Source organism: Branchiostoma lanceolatum, chromosome 4 (assembly GCF_035083965.1).
Source record: "Branchiostoma lanceolatum isolate klBraLanc5 chromosome 4, klBraLanc5.hap2, whole genome shotgun sequence".
NCBI lineage: Eukaryota > Metazoa > Chordata > Leptocardii > Amphioxiformes > Branchiostomatidae > Branchiostoma > Branchiostoma lanceolatum.
Genome location: NC_089725.1, coordinates 16927234 through 16951166, shown reverse-complemented (window position 1 = coordinate 16951166; position 23933 = coordinate 16927234). Strand labels below are relative to the sequence as shown.

Sequence of the window (23933 nt, the reverse complement as noted above, 5' to 3'; positions counted from 1 at the left end):
AGAAAAACAACTTAAAGTCACAGGCAAGAAATAAGAGAGGCTGCAAATATGGACAGTATGTTTTGACCAAACATTGTAATAAAACGATATGAAATGATAAGCAGATAAAGAAAAAAAAGAAATACTTGGAAAAGTTATAGCTGGTGGTTTAAACCAAAGGGCTCTTCATATGAATGGTGTAATAAGCCAGGAATGACTATGGAAATGATGTGATTTGGGGCTGTGGTTTAGTATCAACAAATAAAAAGAAGGAGTAACATTTTGGAAAATGAAACAAAATTTCAAAGAGCCCTCACTTGACAAAATCTGAGTCTGAAGTCTCTTTGTCGTCTTCTTTTCCATCACCAGTCTCCCTCCTCACATCCTCCTCCTCTTCTTCATCTTGTATCATCCCCTCTTTATCTGCCTCAGAGTAGTCCTCATCAGAACACAGCACATACTGCACACTACCCTCTGCCCAGGGCTGCAGCTCTCCTGATGCGAAGACTGCGTAGATGATAGCACCAAACAGGTAGACTCCTGCAGCGATGAAGAACACCATCTCCCACTCTGTGGCAAGCTGGAGGGGAGAAGATGGAACAAGCTGTAACCTGATGATGAACAGGATCTACATTGATATAATACATTATAGATTCTTCTTCACAAATAACTCAAATGAAAACTTTGGAAAGGGTCTTTGTGACCTCTGACCTTTTGCTGCACAAGCTGTCCCACCACAGAGGGGCTGACGATACCAGGGATGGTTGCTATGCAGTTGGACACACCCATCAACAGGCTGGCATACTGTAAAATAACATGTACAATCTATCAAAAGCAAGACCTGCCAACATCATACACGACAGCTCATTCAGGCTGATTCAGACACATGAGTAGAGATCAAGGACACTACCATTACTGGAACAGACAATAACATTGGACCAGCATTTTCCTGCCATTGACAGCAGATGGCTAGATTCTGTTGAAAATGATGGTACAATATTATAGCTTTGCAAAGAAAAGAGAAGCCATAGTGACTCAAAACTCTGGATCCTCAGAATAGCTGCTTGTACAGTATGTTGGTCGGGACATATCGACTAGGAGACACATTTTCCTACCAAATATACCCAAACTTGGTCCCTCAATATTGCCATGCTGCTGCATTGTACTCATCATGTTGATTGGAGGCATAATTTCACAAAATATTGAAAAGATCTCCATTCCTCTTTTCAAAGCAAATAGTAGGTAGTACATGCAGTAACATAATCTTACAGAACAGAACAGTCAACATCTGTTATACATATTTAGAATTCTGGTGATCATGATATTCTGACAGAAAATTGTGAGTTTGGACAAGCAATGCCCCCTATCAGCCATGTGCGAACAACAGTTTCATGTTGACTAGTTTGACTGCCATCTTGTTCTAGCTCCCTAATCAAACTGTTTTACTGTATCAAACATCACATGTTTATCGCTACTGCATTCTACTTTGTTTCTAGTGGGCCTAATTCATGAATTCAACCTATTACCTTTTGAAATAATGTTGTCAAATGCATAAAGTATAAACAGATGCCATTTCCTTCACTTGCTCTTTTCAGATAATGAGGGCCACCAAACCTCATCATTTATGCAACAATACAACACCCGCCTATTTCATTTCATACTTAAGAATGACATTAACAGGATTAGCCCCAGACATCATTGACCTTTCTCCCCAGGAAGCCATCATGCATGACACATTGCATCATCACAAACTGACATCATTGTTGGATGGACTACAATCAGCGATCAATTTACAAAATGAAAACATGTTTTATTCAAGACACTTAACAGTCCTGTAAATAAGACTACACACTTGATATTCCTCAGTTTTATTCAGATCAGTTGAGCTTTTGTTGATGGACAACAAATTGTGGCACTGTTGCTTAAAAGCTGGTGGCTAAAAGGCTATTGCTAGGGTGTATGAGAATGTTGGTTTGTAATTTTATGCATAGAATACTAAACAATGATATCAAGACTATTGTAGTTATTTTTCACAGTGTTTACATCTATTTGCAACCCTGCTCATGCCATCAGACATTGGAAGATTTGGGTACCGGTATCTTTTATTTTCATTTTTTTCATAACACTGTTAACAATGCATACTTGTGGTAATTAAGAACAGGAGATAGCAGTTTCTTCCACATGATATCAAACAGGTGCAACAAGTGTGACACCATCACATTATGCTCAATTGCACATGGTATGGATGGATGCTAATTATTCATGGTCAAAAGTGTTGAACAAAGCTTGCATATCCTCATTGTGATCACTTCCTTTGTTCCTGGCCCCAATTTGCCCATTTCTTTGAAAATCCCGAGTGATTGCATTATTAATATTTCATGGAAGACCATACTACCATGATGATACAAAAAATGATAGCCACTTCCATCTGTTACAGACCACACCCTATAAATACATTTTCCCCTGTTCTCTATTAATAAATACAATTTTCACAGCTGGACACAGAAATGGGGTTCGAAATTGCTAACTCATTACAATACATCTGAGAGATAAAAGCTGTTAAAGAAAATACATGCAGGGCAGGTTATTTTGAAGGACCACTTGTGGTTTCCAAGAAACTGACCTTCCCTAAACAAAGAGATGCGTCCATAAACCCAGAAAACAAATTGGATGCTTTTAAAGTAGCCTCATATAGGATGGGACAATTAAATGTAATAGAACGATATCCTTCATATTTACAGCAATCAAACATGTGTTACATTCATTATGTTCAGAATAATTAGTTTGTGATGTTTTCCTTCTTAATTAACCAACTCTATTGTTTACCTACCTTTCATGTCAACCACTTTTTTTCCATTTTTATTAGTGCACTTTGGATTCAGTTTGAAAGAAAAACCAAAGAATTGCAATGATATGAATGTATTGTGATTTTATAAATGACTTTACCTGTGGAGCTATGTCCAGGTGATTGACACTGAAGCCCGACCATGCCAGCCCTCCTACACCAATGGCAACAGTCAGACATGATATGGCTGCCACTGCATCCTGTGTGAAGGCCACCGCTGTCATGAAGATGGCCTGAATCACAAAGGCTGAATGAAGAAAAAACTCATTAGAATTGAGCAAAGTCTATATTACTCACTTACTGTCTTAAATTGCTTGACATGAAAACTTGGGGAGGCAGAGCACATCAGTTAAGTTGTCAAGTGATAGTGACTCAGATATCATCAAAACTGAGAATAACATGAAACGTCTTTGAAGGTGAGAAGCATCATGACAACCAGGAGATGTGCAGCATTGACTGGTGTGTTGGTGAAGGGTGGCCATCTGTTTAGCTCATCTGCTGAAAAGAGATGGAAAACCCTTTTTATGACATAGCATAGATCCTGGTCATCTGGAAAAGACCACTTGTTAATGTGTGTATCCTTGGAAGTTGGAGAAAAGTTAATTCAAAAGTAATTGCTTACTGAAGGAAGGGCATTATACATGTACAAACGTACGTCACTATTGGTGTAAGCACTCCAACACACTTAACCTGTACTCTCTACCTTCAACTTCAAGCTGATTCAAAGTCAGGTTCTCCTGTTGACTGAAGAAAATGCAGTCTTGACCTGCTGGGTACGATTACAAGTGGAAATTTTTCTTGTATTTGAGTACTCTCAGTTCACAGTCAAGTGGGGAGAAAACTCTTCAGGAAACATTTTAAAGCCGTTACTTATTACACACTGCTCCTCAATCCTTAAAGATCGATTTTTAGAATCAAATGTACTCCTGATGAGTGCACAGAACTTTTCTCAACTTAGCATTGAGAAGTGAACATTTAGATTGACCTAAACGTTTGGCAGCAAAGGAGGAAAATATATTGGATATAGCATCTTTATCTGTGATGCTTATTTTCTGCTGGGAACTTTTCAAATGACATGCTAGGGGAACTGGGACTTTGTGGCAAAGATGATTAAAAAGAGTGATGGAAAAACAAACTGAAAACATTCTGTTCATGGAACATGAGAAAGTTGATAAGTACAAGTTTGTATTTGCTAATATGTATACTCATTATTGGGACATGAATGCATGAATGAATGAATTGGTTAAGGAGAGCACAAGGTATGTCATTTCTTCTTTATTGTGCTGTAACAGTTATAACACACACTGATCTTATGACATCCCCAATATTTGTACCAGAGGGAGGTTACTAATGCATCTCTCTTTAGTCAGTGTTATAGTCTTTTTGATATTGGAAGAACCTGTGGGGTTTTTTTTTTGGGGGGGGGGGGACTTTATGTCTTGTTGTAAGTTTGCCAATTGGTCGACTTATCTGCAATGACAGGAAATTGTAAAAGATTCTCCAGACCAATCCACACTAAAATATCCAGACAAAATGAGATCATTTAAGTTTTAACAGATGCTATTTTTACTTCTTCTTGGACATCTCTAATCACCTATATTGTTTCTTTGATTCCAAGATGTCTGTAGAAAAATGACTTTATCAAAGTGCAGGGCTTTAACAGGGACCCACCTCCCTGTAATAACCTACTGCAGACCACACTGTATGGAAGTCATCAACCATTGTAATGCATTGCTCTTCCACTTGCACATTGACTTTTGTAATTCCCCTCATTCTGCCCTTAATCCCGGCTGCACCTGATACAATGGGGCTTTGCATTAAGACCTACCTTGTTCACTTCCAGAACCCATTCCTGCATCGGCAGATTTCACAGATGGCTTCCCATCAACAGACAACCACTCCTGCCCAATCTCTCCTGCATTAGCCGGGGCGTGGGGATCAATAGCCTTCGATTGCCCACCCAGTGCTATCGGACATGTTCCCCCATTGAACATGTTTTCATTTCCCCTCGACATTTCCATTCATTAGAACAGGACCCCATTAATTGAAGCTTGTCCCCGGGAAGGCATGCTCTGGCTCCCTGTCTCTGCTGTGCAATATCAGGCGTAATTGCCTGTCTTCATCGGACATTTGCCTTTGATCTTGTGGAATAACAGCATTGATTTTCCCCTCCCAATAAGACAAGTAAAGCAGCGGCTTCCTTACTCCACCGATATGCAGGAAATCTGCTTGTCAGCATTACAGCTGGTCTAAGCGGTTTTTGCTCTGCCCCTGATCAATAGCTGTCACCTGGTAGCAGAGTTGCCGCTCCTGAGCCAGTTTCCGCTATCTCTCCGCCGCTGCTTGCCCCATAATTACGACTTATTGGACCCATAAAGAACCAGAGCCCGGGATAGTTAGCTCAAAGTGATGAACACACAAGATTAGCAAACAGCATTAATCCACTCCTGGCCTGAGTACGTTACCATCTGGGAAACTTGATTGGATTGTCTTATTAAGGGAAAATGGTTGCTCATGAACAAAGTTCTTGCCAATTGGTCAACCGGATTTATTTCCAGACCTTCCAAGGTTGAGAAAAAACAACATCGCACACATGTTCATAAGCACAAGTTAACGTGATTTCGAAATGATAGACCGAGTGATCTTCCTTCCCAATTTCAAAAAATCAATTTCCCATTGAGATGGATGGAGGTTACTAGACTAAGTACTTTTATCAAATGAAGTATAATGTGGAGAAAATGTGCAATTCATTTGGAACATACAGTCCTATTATGAAAATTCTCTTCAGACATCCAACTCATTGTCCTGATATAAATATGATCACAGCTGGACCACAGGGACATGCTGATTGTATAGTCAACATTTCTTTGAAAGTCCTATCAGGCTATATCTTGCAACTAAATATTGCTTTGGAGTAATCAACAAACCATCATAACCTGCAAGAACAAGAATCATCACAACCTACTGTGTGTGTGTGTGTGTGTGTGCGTATTTATGTACATAATTTCTTTTCTGACAACCTCTAAAAATCATTGGAAAACTTTAAACTGATTTGTTTTAGGTCATAAGAAATGGCAACAAACTAACCGTACCACTATTATAGCACTTGAATTAAGTTAGCATTTTAAAGAGCAGGCAAGCTATATGGGTCAATGATCTAATGGCTTGCAAATTTCTTTTGCATTTTGCTGACTAGCCCATAGGGCCTGGTGGGCCACAGTATTCTGACATTTCAGCCTAGCATGTCCATTGACCCTGAGGGAGTGACTGGGAAAGCTCCGGGGTCACAAAAAATTTGTTGTTCAATTAAAGTAACTTGACCTATGCAAGTCATAATGACCCCACCGCAGCCATTAAGCAACTGTTTCGATCCAGCACTACAGGTTCCAATCTGTGGGAACTGTGCAAGGGGGACATATCTGTAGTGTTATCTCTGTAGTACCCACCAAATACTGGTCTCAAAAGTCTGATACATGGAGCAGATAAGGAGGGCAGAAGGAAGGAAACTGTAACAACTGACACAAAGATAAGACTGACATTTCCTGGTACCAGTCCTGTGATGTAAGTAGGTTGTCCACAAGGCGTGTTAATGTTGCACAGACAAAGTGCCGGTGTGATTCTAACATGCTCTTTCATGGGATTTAACTTTATTAGCATTCCATACAACTTTTGAGTTTAAAAATTCTTTATAATTCCCTGCTTGAAATCTCGGACTTTGTATGCAAAACGATCTCAGTTGGGACCAACAAGTTAGTTATATGTTATGTTTAGCAGCGAGGAAGCTTTATTTCCTTAAACGGCTAAAGAAGTTCGCCTTGTCTACAGCTGACCTGACAACGATTTACACGGGCTATGTCAGGCCCATTCTGGAGTATGCGGTACCTGCTTGGTCACCAGGACTGACACAATCCAAGCTGAAAAACTGGAAAGAATCCAGAAGCGGGCGTGCCGTATCATTTTAGGGAACTCAGACTACCCGTGTGCACTGCCTGGGACTGGTAACTCTTGCAGAGAGAAGGAGCAGCTCTGCCTCAAGTTTGCAAGGACATTGCTAGAGTCTGAGTACAGAGACTGGCAGCCAGCGACCAGACTTCAGGTTTCTGGCCGCGTAACTAGAAACAGCAAGAAACTGAACTGCCCTAAAGCAAGAACAAACAGATATAGCAACTCCCCCATCACATACATGTGTAACTTGCTCAATAAGTTTGGACAATGATTCTCATCATGAGCAGCTTGCCGCTACCATTTATAATGCCCCTGTTTTCAGTCAATCGAAGAGAAAAAACGAAGTGTAATTTATGCTTACATATTATTTTATTGAAGTTATGTGGAATACATGTATATGTCTGTGTTATCTATTCCGTGCAAGGTGAAATGTGAAATAATCTTTAAACTTTTAATCATTTCAACGAAATGTGCAATATTGTAAGTTGTTAAAGCATTTACAATGTTATTTATACATTGAATGTAATTCAGTGATCTCACTGCGAAGTTCAATAAATAAATCTTGAATCTTGAATTGAAAAAAAAAATTCTTTCTGGGCTGAATTCTGATATTCACCAGAAAAAGAAGACAGGAAGTTTGTGGCAAGCTCTACGAAGGTTTCACTCCTGATCCGCAGATTAACAAGCCAAAAGCAATGTGCAGGTCTATTGTGTAGTGCACCAATTAGTATATATAGGATTTAAGTACCTTCTTCCCTTCCCTTTCCTGAAGTGTTAGTTACCGAGGCACATGTCAAATCGACTTTTTGATCTCACAACTTAGAGTGGAAGGAGCTTCTTGTATTTACCCAAAGTAGTACATCATTTGCACATTTGTACAGGGCGTTTTGTAGTGTAAAATTGGCTTGGTTATGTTCTAATTGGGTTGTTGAAATGTGGCAAGATGGCAGTAAAAATACAAATGATGTAGTTATGTGAGAGCTAAAACTTTTTGATACATATACTGGAATACTTTGCCCTGGCAACATGTGAATACAGGAAGAAGACTGTTCCTTGAATTCTGCACAAAACTACAGCATACCTCTTACAACTCTGTTGCAGTATTACCATCAGTCATGTCAATATAAACTTCACCTTGCCAACATGGCAAATGTGTCCCATACCAATAAACGTACTTCCCCTTCAGAGAAACAATTCTTTGTCATTCAAAAGTCTTCCTTGTGTCTCAAAACCATTTCCAGAATGGGCCTGTAGTTTCTAATTACCACAGAGTCTAGGGGCTCACAGATCTTCCTAATTAAGGTGGAGACCCTATTTCCTGACCATGGTTCTACCCATAACAAGGTTTATCTTGATTCTGTCTCTACATGACCTCTGTCATGCAACATTACAAGAAAGAGATGTTTTTTCTATTTTTATTCAACTACAGGGTTGCAGGGATGTGTCTTTGTCCTTACATGACCACTTCTCAGCTTGGTATGTCTGTTCTAATGAGCTTTCAAATTGACTGGTCAGTCCATTTGTCCCACCTTGCTTCTTATTTTCTGTTCTTCACCCCCAGGATACCCATTTGTCTCTGTATCCTCCACTCTTCCCTTCCTTAATTTGCTCCCGAAGGGCCTGCAGTATTCCACTGCTGCTCAGGATGCATGGTTAGCATTCTTTCCTAACTAACAATTGTCCCCATGTTTCTTCATACTCTTATATTAACAACTTAAGCCAGCTGTTGCATTTGCTTAGAAAAGGCAAAAAATTTGTTGCACTGACATCAATTTTCAACACAAGCTTCTCTCTGCCTGGTGGATGCTAGTGTGTAAGATGACCAAGAAACAAGACAGCTATTACATAAAGCAGTTTCTATCATTACCTACATTGTATGTGTCATATATTCGAGGAAGGTGAGAATTATGCTCACAACAAAATATACAATTGAACATTGGATAAAACAATCTCACCACAAACCAGAGGGCTAATCTCTTGATATCACTCTGAAAGTTCAAAAAAGGTTGCTTCTGTATGCCTGTCCATCACATGACCAGAAAAGTTTCATGCCAATTAGCCAGAGGGAAAAGTTGGCAGGCAAAGTCTCCTGTGTTCTGGCTCTGACCGCAGAGCTGGCCCACACTTCCTGACAGTTTCCTGAATGGATTGTTCACCGGACCAATACCAATTGTCCACTGCTACGGCCAACTGGCCCTCAGGTGCGGGGAACGGATACTCTGGGACAATCAGCCGTCACTCTTGGCCGCGGTACATTGACTGCACACATTAACCCTCACGTATTATATATGCCCGGGTTAATAGTGGGTAATGAAGGCTATACAGTATAGTGATTCACAAGAACCTCTGACCTTGGCAGAACAGTAAGGGATAATTGCAGGTAAATGGAAGGGAAAATTGAGATTTACCTTGGGAGTTGCTCGCTGTGCCCTTGGGTGCCGTGAGGGGCTTTACGTGAGGGTCGTTTCACTTTAGTAGATTGTGTTATAATTCTTGGGTGACTGTTACTAAGGGCTCAATCCATATGCATGTCACATGGACAGTAAGCTACGTGGATACACTGCTTTCCTCCATGTCTCAGAGACATTATGTAGTGGGCAGTTTGGATTAGTGCGATGTATTTGACATTTGAACGAGGCCAGACTGAAGAATCAGTCCATTACTGACCCTATCACCCAACTTTGAATATATAAAAGTGACCAGAACAGCATGTTAACATATACTCTTTCTTCCTAATCACCAAACACATAAATAAAAGTGTTACATATTCCTGGAGGTCACATTTCATTAGCGTTCCCTGATAAATCAATTGCTTAAAACATGATCTTGCCAACAGCTGGGTATGAAATTACAGTCTTCAACTTTCAAGTACCTTCCATGAATTTCTTAGTCAACAAAGTTTTGTTACTCTGAATCGGCAGGGTAGATTTTGATCTAACAAAAATAATTCATCCTATAAGATTTGACTTCAACCAGAGGATACTACAGTTTCCAACTGTCATATGAAAATTGGAGGTATAGTTTTTACTCTGTTTGTTTGTGTGTGTGTGTGTGTGTGTGTGTGTGTGTGTGTGTGTGTGTGTGTGTGTGTGTGTGTGCTTGTGAACTTAAGAACCTCTGGATGGATTGCATTCATATTTGGTGTGTTGGTAGGTGTTGTGGACCCGATCGTCAAGGTCAATTCTCCTGGTGGCCAACATTGGTACTATAGCAAAACTTCTGGTACCTTTTGCCATGGATATGCTGTGTTCTTGTTGTGTTAGAAGTGATAGGTGCTTTATATCTTATATTGCCTCATTGCAAGCAAATCATAGTCGTCCTAGATGCCAACACAATATTTAAGGTTTTAATATTAAGATATGGCTGGACAATATTCCTTGGATTAGTCCATTCAAAAAGATAGATGAAGGAAGGAAGCAAACGATGCAAGCTGCCAGCAAGTTCAAATACATATAGTATAAATCATGGTTATCCACTCAAAGGCAAAGGTACTCAAGTCCAAGTGCAAGGCAGATCTTTTCATTACCATCTAGCTTCACAGCAAACAGAGGTAATTAGCCCCCAAAGGACAAAACTAGCCCTGCCACAGTGATGGGTTCAGCCCTGGAGAAGGAGGGATATTGAAACAAATGGGAGGCCAGATAACAGGACACAACAACATGTACTTTTGTTGGAAGGGGAGGATGATCAATGGACACAGGTAATGAGGATTATATGGCAGTACAGGAAGATAAGCAAAGAAGGCTAATAAGGGGATGGGGACCCGTAGCTATCTCATTACATGGTACTCTAAAGCTAGAAGCACGGGTAAACGAGAGTCCTGGGAACTTGGAACTGGGGCAAAGGCTTATCAAAATACTCGTGTGGAGAAATGTATCCCAAAGGTACTGGCCTGAGGGACCATTACTTAGGCTTCACAGGATGAGAAGTTGGCACGGGAGGGTCTTGGAGGTTTCCACTGAAGTCAACACTATTACCCGAGGGTTACAAGCTGGGCAGTATACCTGTAAGCAGTAGACAGGCCACATATTACAAAACTTGCAAGAAAATTATCTGAACTTTTCTAATTAAAGGATTCTCCTACTCTGTGTTATGGCATGTGGCTAATTGATGATGCTGATTACGTTTACAGCAACTTGGCAATTTTCTAGCCTGACTCACTGCTGAAATAAACTAAAATTACAATCAATGGTGCATTACACATTGTGTGGTACACACAAAGAAACAGGTCATTTACCTGAGTGTGATCTGTTGGCAAAATAAATACAGTTAAATTGAAATTGGTAGCATGTGAAGGATGTCATCTGTCCCTGGTGCTGAAAGTAAAGTGGTTGAACCCAATGAAATGAAGCATTGGACTAAAAAATCTTGAAGGCAAGCATGAAATCTCTCTAACTACTAATTTCCAAATAGAGCCCCTGTACCTCCCATTGATTAAGTGCCAAAGTTACTGTGAGGCCTCCTTTACTGGACTTGACCTTGTGTAATGGCGTCTTTTGAATACTGCTGACACAGGGCTTCTAAAAAGGATGCGGTATCAGTGCCCATCTTTTCTGAAATCAATATTGTACATGTGTACACCAAGGAGGGATTGTCTAGACTGATATTCGAGTAAGACTGTGCAGTCTTGATTTTGGTTGTAGGTTCTGCTACCCAAATACGGCATAAATGCAAACATCAGCTGGAAGCTTCACAAAGTAGAATGTTCTAAATCCTCTTTTACTTTTAATATTGAGTAGTTCCCTCCTCACTCTGTAGTTTCATTTCCCGTCAATATAACTCCAAACAAGTCTGTCTGATAGAATTTCAGTGCCACCACTTGAAAACTGTTGATCGTACAATAAAATGTAGATGTGTATTTGATGACTGATGAAAACTCATTTGTCATATCGGTGTTTTCCATGGCCAGTGGCAGATCTACCAGCTACAGTAATTACTTTAGCTGACCATCCTTTCCTCAATCAATTAATCAATCAATCATACAGACCACTATTAATTAAAAGATTGCTGTAAGAACTCTTAACTCCAATATTCCCTGATGGTGACATCTGAAATTAATCACTGAGCTTACATTAGATTTAGTCTTAATTCAATATAAGCTAAGCTTCGCCCACGATACACACCTCTGCCATGACATCTCCCAAAAGGTGAGGATACTTCAAAAATCACTGCTGAGGATTGGATCAACTCTGCCAACTCAAAATCCTCCTGGTCACGACGTTAGGCAATCAAGTCTGGTGTGTTAAGCTCACTAGATTTAAGAACAAGGATGCACTGCACTTTTTTTGTATGACACACTTTTTCCCCTTCATGACACTTGAGACTTAAGTTGGGAGAAATACCTTAGTATTAGTCTTTACATTATTTATCATGGAAAGCTTCTCAACAATTGTTTGCAGCAAATGTTCTGTTGTAGTTACTTGTAAAATATACATGTACAAGACATTGCATCTGCTTGAAACACATATACCGTAAGTGTAACTAAATTGATACAGTTCAAGAGATCACTACTATAGACACAAGTCTACATGGCCCGATGTGGATTGTACTATGTTGCATGTCTTTTTTACAAAAACACTTGTTTTTTTTCCGCGTTACAAAGAGGTGGCAGCATAGAGGACGAGTGTATGACACTGTAGCTATGATATATCATTAGTCCCCCAACCTTCCCCCCAAGGAGCCAATTTTCCCCCCACCATATGTCATCCCAGATGAGGTGTGAAGGTATAGTCTTAGGGCAATCCTCCCTGCCTCATCCCTGCAGCAAAAGTCCCTGCCAAGCCAGATTAATGAGAAAGTATCACTGACCACTTAATCAGTTATGACTGTGTGGAGACAGAAACTTCCCTGATGTAGTGTGAGGTCCTGCAGAGGGATGGATGGAGGGATTAGGGGGTAATCCTCCACAGTTTGATCAAGTCCTCCTGGAGACAGCCACTTTCCTTTGGTTGTTATATATCAGTGGAAATTCCCCCTTCAGCTGTCGTTAACAAGGGTTGAATGTCGTCAGAGTGCACTGACATGGATTTCCCCTGTCCCAGTAGACAAAAGTAATGACCATTTGGGGACAGTTTGGTGAAGTTTAATTCCTGGGTGATGCATAGTAGGATGTTCCTCTAGTAATCCATGACCTAAAGTACATCTAAAACCCAACAATATCCATTAGCAATGGCAGAAGTGTGCTAACACATGTCTGTAAGTCTGCGTTGAGAATGCAGAATAGAAACCACAACATCCTACATAAGCATGTGAAGTTTGGGTTAAACATACTCAGGTTATCTAAATAAGAGACAATTAACTTTCCCCAAATTGCAGAGTTTTGATTGTCCGATCAGTTTCTTCTTAATGACCACAAGGAGAAGACAGATGACATCAGAAGCTATGAGTTAATACACCACGGTAACATTAATGCACTGCCAGATTAGGGTAAATCCTGCCTGGCCTTTCAAGACTTCATTAAGGCTGTCACTTAGGGATCTGTGACTTAAAGCTTTGTGGCGTCATGGATGTGTGGGTGACCACTGAAGGAGGAAACACTTCTCACCGGGCAGGCCGAGGTGCCACAATATGTGATATAACAGACTTGGGGTTAATCCTCTTCTGCAGCTGTCAGTCATGAAGTATGGTCTTCCCATGCTCGGCCATTAATTTTTGTGGTTACAATAAAAAGGAAAAGTTTAACGATGCATTTTGACATGTAGCTTCCACAGGGATGTCATGACAAGATGTCAAGATTCTTTCCCCATAGAAATTGCTGCTCTCTACACAGCCCCAGCCCCAGAGATTTGAAGACCTAAGTTCTGGCCTTATCCTGCCATCCGTGCCCCCAGTAAGCCTGTCTATTCCTCTGTACCCTGGTATTAGACCAGGAAGTTGCCCTCCTAGTTTAATCAAACCTGACCATTTTAAGACCAAGCCAAATCTCTGAGGATGTTCCTTGGAAACTTAGAACCCTGCCGCAGTGGCCGGCCTGATCCCTCTCCTGACTTGCATATCTATCACTCCTCTCCCCCATCCCTCTTTACTGTGGACAATATTATATCATAATCGGAGATGACAGGCCCAAACCTTTCAAGACCATCTCTAGGATGCCCCTAAAGCCCATCTGGGTGTCTTGCGGTTGCCCCAAAGCTTTCATAATCCCCCTCAGGATTTGGGCTCTAAGCCCGCTGCTTTCTTCTAGGATTAGTCTTGCTACAGGTTAGTGCAGTTGTATCCCATTGGATAAAACTTCTGTCGTAACTCATTTATTACATGCTGGTATACTGGCTAACCATCCCTCAGCGTCAGAGGTCTTACTTTTCTCTCATTAGAGGTAACGTGTGAGGGAAAATGATGGCAAGCATTTGTATTGTGGTCGTTCCACAGGTATACCAGTAACAAGTCCACAAACCAATGACTCCAGACAACACATGCAACCTGAATACTTATCACAGGGTAGAACTCAAACAGTGTCAGTATATTCATCATAGGGTAGAAGTCAAACAATGTCTTACTACATGTAGTATGTGAGTGATCTAGAGTCCTGCACTCACAGATCAGCCAACTTGACTACTTTCACAAGCATATGAAAATAACCAGCTTATTCACAGTACTGCAGAACAGCGAAGGAAGTATATCATGAAATAGGCCCTGGAAAGCATCAAGTATAATTCTGCAAAGTGAGCAGGTAACAGTAGACTGTGCTTGAAGCAGGGCATTATCTGGTCAACTGATAATTAGAAAAAAAGTTCTTCAGAAATCTAGTCAAATGAGGCAAGGAGGACATTGTTATTAGTACATGTAATCATATAACACTGCAAACTGTAAAGTACAGTTATCTAACTTAATCCCACAACTGGTACCGGTAACTGAAGAAGAAAAGAGAATCAGACTGCTACATACAGCACTTAGTGGGGCATTACTGTTTGTGTCCAAGCAAGTTTCTAGATGAACCTGTATTGATTTTTGGTCCATATCCTGTTGGAGGTGGGGAATTACGCAGAGGGTATCATCTTCATGGGGGCATTAGCACAACCCTGGGGCAAAGGTCAAGTGAAACATGATGAGATGGGCCACTGTCCACACAGGGTCCAGCCCATTCCTGCTATTATGGGGTCAAGAGTCAAACAAGCATGTTGTCCATGGGTGATGGGCTCTCCTTTATTCTTCCCCACAGCCCAATTATCACTTTTGAGTTTTATTAATAGGTTCAGGAACTTTTTATAACCTTTCCAGTCAACTTGATGGCAAATGACTCATACTGGAACAGCATAAGACTGCTTGAGATCAAATGAAACAGAATAGCACAGATACACACAATACTACATTAAACAAGGAGGTTGATAAAGCCTCCTTGATAAAACCACTTCGATTTAAATTACAATGTTGCAAACAAAGGCATAATAGAATGTCGAGAAATTGTATTTCCAGCTTGTCAGCTGGCACAGACATGTGTTGTAAAAAAATAGAAAAGGTGTTGCTATTAGAAAGCTGAAAGCAAATCTTTGAGATATCTGTGTACCATAATTGATTATAGAGAACATCTTATGTTTGATTCTATGTCAATTGTTTGCAAAAGGAAGTGATTTTCCTCAAGTTTCTGACGAACAGTTGGGTTTCAAATATTCAGTGTGTTGATGAAATTTAAATATCATGTGGTTGAGTGAAAAGTTTACAGATTTGCTGGCATGAAAAATAATTTTCAGAAGAAAAGGAGCTATGTTACCACACCTGTGCAGTTGAAGATCTTCCTGACTGCAGTAGTGGACAGTAACTGTCGCTGACGCAGGAAGTCAGCAAGCTGGCCACTGCCCATCACAACCACAGCCATGACCAAATATGGCACAGCAGAAAGGACTCCATCCTGCAGTAAAACAGTACAGGAGTTGGATATTTGTGGAATTGTGCAACTTTGCTTAAAGCAATATCATCAACAGGAAATGTCCATAAACTTCACTGGGTACACATCCAACTGGATATATAAAGGCCTATCTTACTTCTTGGAAAGGACACTTCCACTATCTACATGTAGCAGTCAGGAACCAAACTTTACATTCCAGGCGCAAAATACCGCCAGTAGTACCAAATGTGTCTTTAGTGTTGATGTTGACGGTGGAAGGTCTTATTTCTTGGGAAGTTTGGACTTGCAAGTGACATTCCTCCAGACAGTACCTGGTTAAGGCTAGAGGGAAACAGTTGTAGGAATGCCCCCTGGCAACTGTTTTGTGAAGTGTAAATATTAACCACACCAAAAGAATGCACGCACAAAGGGTTGGGAGCAAGTGGTATCTGCACAAATGGAATTTCGAAGGAAGTTTAATCAATCTTTCCTTCTGACTGACTGCTATCAGCTCTTTTCTGTATCTGCTAGGGAATGACAAGAAAATAGACATGGGAAGAGTACAAAAGAAAAGGAAAAGGGGGAACTACAGTACTAACAACTACAGTCGGATATTCTTATTTACAAACATGCCCCATCATCAAAGTTACCATACTTATATGATGTAGTCATTTCTAGGAGCCTCACCTCATCAAGGTCATAGTGGAATATCTGCTGGAGGAAGAGAGGCAGGCTGGTCAGCATGGTGTAGAACCCCCAGTTCTCACAGAAGTGTGCCACCAGGATAGCCCACACTGGGCCTGACGTCAGCACTTTCTTCCAGGGTACTGCGCCTTCCTGCAGGTGTGGCACATATAAGGGGACAAAATTGATTTTTATTGTACCCCCATACATTCTCTCAAATTGAAACATGATTGTTAAGGAGAAGAAGAAAAAAATCAAACAGTATGTACTATAACTTAAGGTAAATTCATAAAGCTGTATAGTTACACACTGTAGAATTGTTTTTTTTCTTCTATAATACATGTTAAACAGTCATACACAACACAACATTTGTAACCAGTGAGTCTGTAAAACCTGTTATGTCTGTCTTACCTTAGCCACTCCCCCCTCTACGATGATAGTCTGTCTGATGTACTCCAGCTCCTGGTATGAGATAGTGGAGTGGGTAGCAGGAGAGTCTGTCACAATGAACCACCATCCAACAAACCAAACCAAGCCCAGAGCACCTGTATAGTGTTAATAACGAAAATATGCAAAACACAAAGGAAGAGATCTAAGAAGGCTTTTTTTTCATCTATTTCACCATGATGAAGAATGCAGACTGAGATTTGATCAATTTCTGCCACCTTTGTTAACTTTGCTTTTGACCTTACCTTCAACATTTGAAAATGTTTCACCTTGAATTTACCAATCAGTGACAGGAGTGGATAGCATAAAGACAAGAGGCAAAATGGCCTGAACTCTGCAGAGGGAATGGCAGCCATTTTGTCCCACCCTGCAACGTGCAGCTGGAGACGTCAGGCTGAGGAACACAAGGCCAGCTTTGAAGATTCACTCTATCTTAAACCTGTACAGTAGAGGTGATGGACAAGTTTTCATGTCCCCATCCAACTTTTGTTTTATCATTTCAAACTTTGGCAGACATTTTAGACACATGACTGCGAGGGACCAGCCTGAACATTCCAACCAATCAGCTGCAACTTTCCTACAGATTCAAACACCTATCGCCACCTGATATCACATACATGTTTGGGAATTCTTATCCAAGTTACGAGGAAAATACACTAAGTCAGTTGCTGTACTTAAGAAGCATATGTCATCCCCTCAGGCAATAGAACAGCTACCTGGGAACGTGTGATTATCAGTAGGTTGCTGCTTTTTCAGAATGGGCAACTGATAAAAAAGACATCTTGAGACCTTTGAAAAAGTCTCTGCCTTTATCACACGATTACATACTACAAAAAAGTGCAAAGTCAGCTTACTCCTCCTGACCTTTTCCTGGAATGTGGCAGGAAGTATTTCTAGATGTATCATGCGGATCACCGGAAGTGTTAGGACAAAGCTGTGCCCTGAGGACATTACTGAATCGATCTGGTTCAGGCTTTGCTGTAGAGCACCCAAGGTCCACCTCACTGTACACACCAACAGCTGTACTTGGAGATAGTCAATGCTACCAGAATCGGGTCAATCAAGGGTTTGGAGAGGTGCACAAGTATGAAGTTTCCATCAAAACCCCATACTGACCAAAGACATAGAAGATAGAAGGCCAGCCAACATGCTCCGCCAACACACCGCAAATAGGCAGGCACAGGAAAGTTCCCACATAAGATCCTGCAATGGTAAAAAATGGACAGTAATTAACACTTTCAACACCATAAACTGCTAAGCATGTATGTTAAGCCATGGTAAAATATTTCAAGGTAGAAAAGAATATTCTGATGCAGGCCAACCTGAGAAGGCTGCTGTAGCAAGCTGACTCCGTTCCAAGGGTGGAGCCCAGTTCTTCCATATGGCATGGATGGATGGATACGTCACTCCCTGTATCAGGTACAGATATGAAATCAAACAAACTTAGACAGGATCGAAATGGAAAGGAGATAATGTAGGACAGGTACAATAGTCATAGTAGTGAAATGTGTCGTTTTGATAGGCCAATAAAGTTGTACACAAATGCCCCCTAGTGACACGCTCTGGAAACGCATAACAAGCATTTAGCACAAAGATAAACATTTCAGGTAATGTTACTTAATTTCAATGCTTATTAAGCCCTACGACCTTGATAGCTTGGTGGTCTGTACTTTTAAAAACAAATGAAATTATCAAAACTCTGAGTCCCTTCCCTTTATAGATTGGACCTTTCTTTATATATAATACACAAAATGTTGTAACTATGTCACAATAGATTCATAGTAGATCAGTAGATACAGTGTGAAAAATTACCTCAAAAAGTCCTTCCACTATCCTGACACCCATGAGGGTGTAGGCACCCCCCCTGATTGCTAGGGGGGTGAAGAGTGTCAGCAGAGCTGTCATAGCTATCCCCCCTCCAAACAGCACCTTGCCACCAAACTTTGTGGCCAGCCACCCCCCTGGGATCTGTGTGACTATGTAACCATAGAAGAAGGATCCCAGCACCATTCCTGTCAACAACAGAAAACACTGTGAGTGGGAAACAATGAATCATCTATTGTTCAGATCTGACTGCATATCAAAGCTAATGATCATACTAAAGGACTGGCAATAAATCCATCAATTAAGTATACAAAAGTGCTACAAAATTGCCATATAAATCAGTCTATGATTGCTCATGTTATTCTCACCTTGTAGTTTTGAATCCCAGTAGAATTCTTGAATCTATGATGTTAAAAAAAAGTGAAAGCAGTCAAAAGTCATGATATTTAATAAACCTTCAATCTTCTTTTCTATCATTTCATAAAAAGTAAATATGAACATGTATGTAATTAAAATTATTGATGCAACAACATGACAGCAAAACCAGTTTTCGAACCCATGACTTTCAGTCTAGTAAATACAGGTACTTAAGTACACTATCCAGGAATACTGAATTGACACTTAGCAGTCTGACATTTGTGAACTCTGGATTTCTCCAGAGAGGGTGTAGTTTTAGAAGAAAATTGCCACTGCTGAAAATGTCCAAAAAAGTGAGCACATGGAAATTCTAAATTCTTAGGACAGATTCCCTAGCTAGAGTTCCCTCAAGGACGATCCCAGTTCTTGAGCATTAAAAATGTTAAGGCATCAAAACATTAAGGCAGGGGACAGGATCTCCTTCCAATTCAACTCACATAAGTAACAGTGCCGTCCTCATGTTCCATGGACATGTTGCTGACCATGGCAACAATAGCGACGCTGAGATTCACCCTCAACATGTACACATTACAGAAGCCGAGGAAGGCCATGAACGCTACGATGTATCTCTTTGGGATCTTCCCAAACACGCTGTGACTGATGGGGGGTCTCTCGTTGCCGTCAGGGTGGATGGCGTGACTGGAGGCCGGCTTCTCCTGGAATATTTCGTTCATCTCCATCTCTTCTGGCGACTCTTCAGTTGCATCAGGAGATTCAGTCAGGCTGCCTTCAGGTTTATCAGCTGGCTCAGCCATCGGTACGGACCAGCCAGAATATTCCAGCTAGGGACTGCTCACCTGAAACAAGAATGACTCATACATGCATAAACTGAATACATGACACTAACAATATCTGGCAATAACAAAACAGTTGTGATATTTACTAAGAACTTTCTCTGGTCAGCTCATTGAAAAATCTCTCAATACATTAACAACTTCAAAACAAACACATTACATAATATACTCTCAAACACAGTCATGTTTACCTGAGTGTATACAATGGCCAACAGTACTGGTGCTCACCTATGTAACGCACTTTCTATTATAAAACTACAGAATGTGTCGCCGTATGCATTAGCCTATTCACATGAGCAAACAGGTATCAGTCGTGTCCAATGAACTCATGTCCAGCTGCTGCAATGATGGCATGGGCACATCATACCCAACTGTTCTTAAATGCTAAATCAACCATCTTATCTTTGAAAACCACTTGATAACAATTCAAGTACTTCAGGTTATCATCATCCTTCAGTCTTGCAAGGCTATGGAACTCTACATGAGGCTGTATACAAACAAGCATCAAATGACAAACTAAAATTGCTTCCTTACTAAGAATCTGAAAAAAAGGGTGTGTTATACAAAACATGATGCGTAAACAGATGTGACCAAAAAGGCAAGAAACCCTCCCATTCATATGCACAAAATGTAAGTACCAAAGAACAAATAACCTGTCCCCAGGCAAGAACAGCTGTTACTGACAACTTACTGCTTTAAGTTTGGGGAATAATCTCTTTATCCTCAGGAAAAATTAACCATTCTCTAACAACGATGGATTATGTTTCAACTTGAGTCTCATATATGCAAGCAGTGTGGCTGGTTTGGCACACAAGTCCAGTTTCTTGAGAAAGTGTTCAATATAAGTGTTGCCAATATGAAGTGCCTCATAGTGACTACAAGTTGCATTGCAATGCAGTCTAAAGTAGTGCAATGCAAATTGCATTATATTGTGTTTCTGTCAATGTAAGTCCGTTAGGCAACTAAAATTTCAGTTCACGATACATTATGTATTTTTGAAAGATGCTACTTCTGTGCTATTGATAGTGCTATGTTTGAAAAGTTGAATACTATCAACATCTTTGACATCACAAGACCAAAGATCATTGTGTTACTACATGTATCTGACTCATCTGTAGTATCTCTTCATGCAGTTTCAGATATTCCAGATAGGAGGAGCTGGGAAGGTTGGCAGAAAACTACTAGGATTCAACCCAGTCTCCAAGCAAAGTCACTCTCCAGAAACATGCTAGGCTATCTATAAAACCTAGCTCTAAGTGGCCCTGACACCTGAATGGTCAAGTCCTTCTGGGTACGTGAGGACAGACTGGAAAAAACATTTGAGGGATAGACTTGCTTTATAGTTCAGTTTTCAGTTTACCCATCCATCTGGTCAAACCATTAAAGTTCCCTACAGTTCGCTGTCAACCATAACAGATTCTGCTTAGAACTATTGACAACATTGAAATAAGCCTGCTTCTTTGCAGAATCTTTTACATCCCTGGTATTGAACTATTGCTATTGTTTATATAGAATAGATCAGGCCAAGTCGCCAAGGTTTGCTTTGTCATCATATTTACATTAAATGAATGTGATTTATTCTCTATTTGAGTACAAAGTAGAAAAGTGCTGGAATATCGCCCATGCTTGTCGCTTCATCCTAAATCATGGTTAACACATAATCGGGTGAATTAGCACCGCTGCAACTTTTCCATTTCTAAAGCTAATGCGCCCTGTCCTTCCATCAGTCCCTGCCCCTCCCAAAGCACTTGCCAGTCATAAATGTAACTAGAATGCATGGCTCCATCAGAATTTTACTTCTCCTGGGTTTACCAGCGTCTGACTCATTCATGACTAAATCATAACCACAGCAGATGATATGTGATGTGGAGGATACACCAGCCTCTGGTGGTAGACAGTCTCTCAAGCCAAAGGGAATTGAAATCAATTTCAAATCCATTTGGTGATAACACGAATATCATGATCATCATTTATCATGACTGGAACATAATGCCTAGCTGTCTGTGTATAATCACATCCATTTATCGATTTGCCGAAACCTAGGACCCTGACCCATTCATGTATATAAGCCTCTCTGACATGATGCCATAACAGTTATTTATCAACTTTCTTTTTATATTGCTTCTGTCCTTGGTGCTGAACGAAAAGCCAACCATTCAAGGCTTTTGATGAATTTTGTCAATCTGTGTGCAGTCTTCAGCAACTGGATCAAGTACTGCATTATTTGGCTGCCAGGTTTCAAGGCATACAGAGCTAGTAAATGCCTTGGCAGACACACATGGTAGGATCGAAATATAGGTGGGGTACCAAGCGCAGGGTGCCTATTTATTGATGCAAGGTTTGTTTTAAAGGCAGAAGTAAATATTAATCAAAAAGCTTTGAGCAGTAGACACTAGAAAAATTCTCTAGGTCTGGAACCCAAGCATGAGAGTCATGTGGGTTCAATTCTGGAAAATATTTTCCGATTAACTCAAACAATTTACAATGCTTCCACAACTGTTTTTACGCAAAATCCTAGCGATTTGTGCATCAACTGCATTTCTAGCCCATTAACATTGATTCCTTTTTCCAGAAAATGCAAAAAATAATGGTCATTAGCCAACTTAGCATAGGAAGCCATCTAATTGTCTGAGGAGATTCCACGATTGGTTACTTTTAGTCACTGTGTTCTGTTCAGTTAGTCACATCTGGCAGCTTCTGGGAGGGGTGCCAAAAGCCACATTACCAAGGCAGGGATTGCCAATGTTGCAAACCCCTAGGATTCTCGCTTCTGAAATTAAGTGAAATGTTGGTAAAGATAGAAAGGGTACTTCAAATAATATTTAAACATTGCTGTCCCTCAATTTAACAGCAATTATAACAAGGTTTACTTGCAGTGTTTCTACCTATGCATGGGGCCCTGGATACAGGGTTGCATTGCATATATGCATCTGACACAATAACCTTTACAGAGGTTGAAAATTGAAATAATATGGCAAGAGCAAAACATCAAGTAACAATGTAACTTATCATTAATAACTAATCATTAAAGATTGAAAGTGACAAGCACTGAAGTCTCCCTGAGTCTCCATTTCCTACTTTGGGTGTGGTCTTAGAATACAGATGTACAAACTGGCGATGTTCCATACAGGTAAGGTTAGAAAATATGTCCTTTCTTTAAAATTGCCCCTGATGAAGTTTTGATGAATTTCTTCAAATTTGCGAGGACATACCCTGAATAAAACCAAACCAAATATGTTCAAGCTTGTTTCTGCATCACTAGCCATAAGGTGAACCAATTCCCTTTCATGGCTAGCCTCTTTCCATCACCGGACAGCTAATTGACCCATCAGCATATGACCACTGAATTGATTTTTGTGAGGCCCTTGAACTCTGACAGTGAGGTTCAAGGTGAGGTTGGAAATTTGATAATGGTGATCACAACTGAAGGCTCATATTTGTCAGGAATGGGTGACAACTTTATCAGAGTATCATGCCATAACAAAAAAAAATCAATGATGATAACAAAAATCACAATGGCTAAGAGATCTGCCATGAATCTATAATGATAGCTACCACAGGCCTAGTTTCTTTTATCAATCATGTCACAGGAGACCAAGGAGGTTATACAGGAAAGTCTCTCCATAGCAAATGGTACTGTTCTAACATATCAAAGACTTGAATAAAGAACGTGTCAAAAAATAGAAATTCCCATTACTTACCAGACATCACACATACCAGACTTTGCACTTTTTATTGGTCTTTAGTCATTTAATATTCCTGTCTTGTTCTATAATCTATATAACATTATAGAGAAGACATCTGAGGGGAATAAGCTGCTAAAGCACCTTTCCTGATATATTATTGCCTGTTTTATCACAAGTAGGTTCCTTACTGATGTCTTCCCTTCAAACAGCTATCTAAACTATAACACTCATCTCTTGGTTCTTTCTATTGAAGACAGAAACAAACAGATGAATGTGATTACATGAGCTCTATAACTGCTTTTAACTTGGCAGCAATTGGTGCCTTGCAGTGCAAAATGTATCACCGTGAAATCAGAAAATGAGCAAACTATAGCCATGGAAATGAATTCCCTGGGCCATTACCCTTTGAAATATGAGTCAAACATGAGCTGAATGAAAATTTTGCAAAGATGATACTCCGGGCAAGTGAATCGGAAGATCACACTACGCCT

The 23933-nt window shown here is 40.3% G+C and overlaps 1 protein-coding gene across 4 annotated transcripts in view; it reads right to left on the bottom strand.

Moving 5' to 3' along the window:
• The window catches only part of LOC136432959 (sialin-like), a 33219-nt gene that overhangs the window by 1038 nt on the left and 8248 nt on the right, over positions 1 to 23933 (bottom strand). For all 4 annotated transcript variants that reach the window (XM_066424650.1, XM_066424651.1, XM_066424649.1 and 1 more), the window contains 11 exons: positions 19400 to 19759; positions 18914 to 18947; positions 18534 to 18733; positions 18044 to 18131; positions 17838 to 17924; positions 16686 to 16819; positions 16278 to 16427; positions 15482 to 15614; positions 2926 to 3071; positions 691 to 783; positions 297 to 559 (listed from right to left, as the gene is read on the bottom strand). In XM_066424650.1, the coding sequence (XP_066280747.1) occupies positions 297 to 559; positions 691 to 783; positions 2926 to 3071; positions 15482 to 15614; positions 16278 to 16427; positions 16686 to 16819; positions 17838 to 17924; positions 18044 to 18131; positions 18534 to 18733; positions 18914 to 18947; positions 19400 to 19717 (1646 nt within the window). In that variant the 5' untranslated portion in view covers positions 19718 to 19759. The remainder of the gene's footprint in view (positions 1 to 296; positions 560 to 690; positions 784 to 2925; positions 3072 to 15481; positions 15615 to 16277; positions 16428 to 16685; positions 16820 to 17837; positions 17925 to 18043; positions 18132 to 18533; positions 18734 to 18913; positions 18948 to 19399; positions 19760 to 23933) is intronic.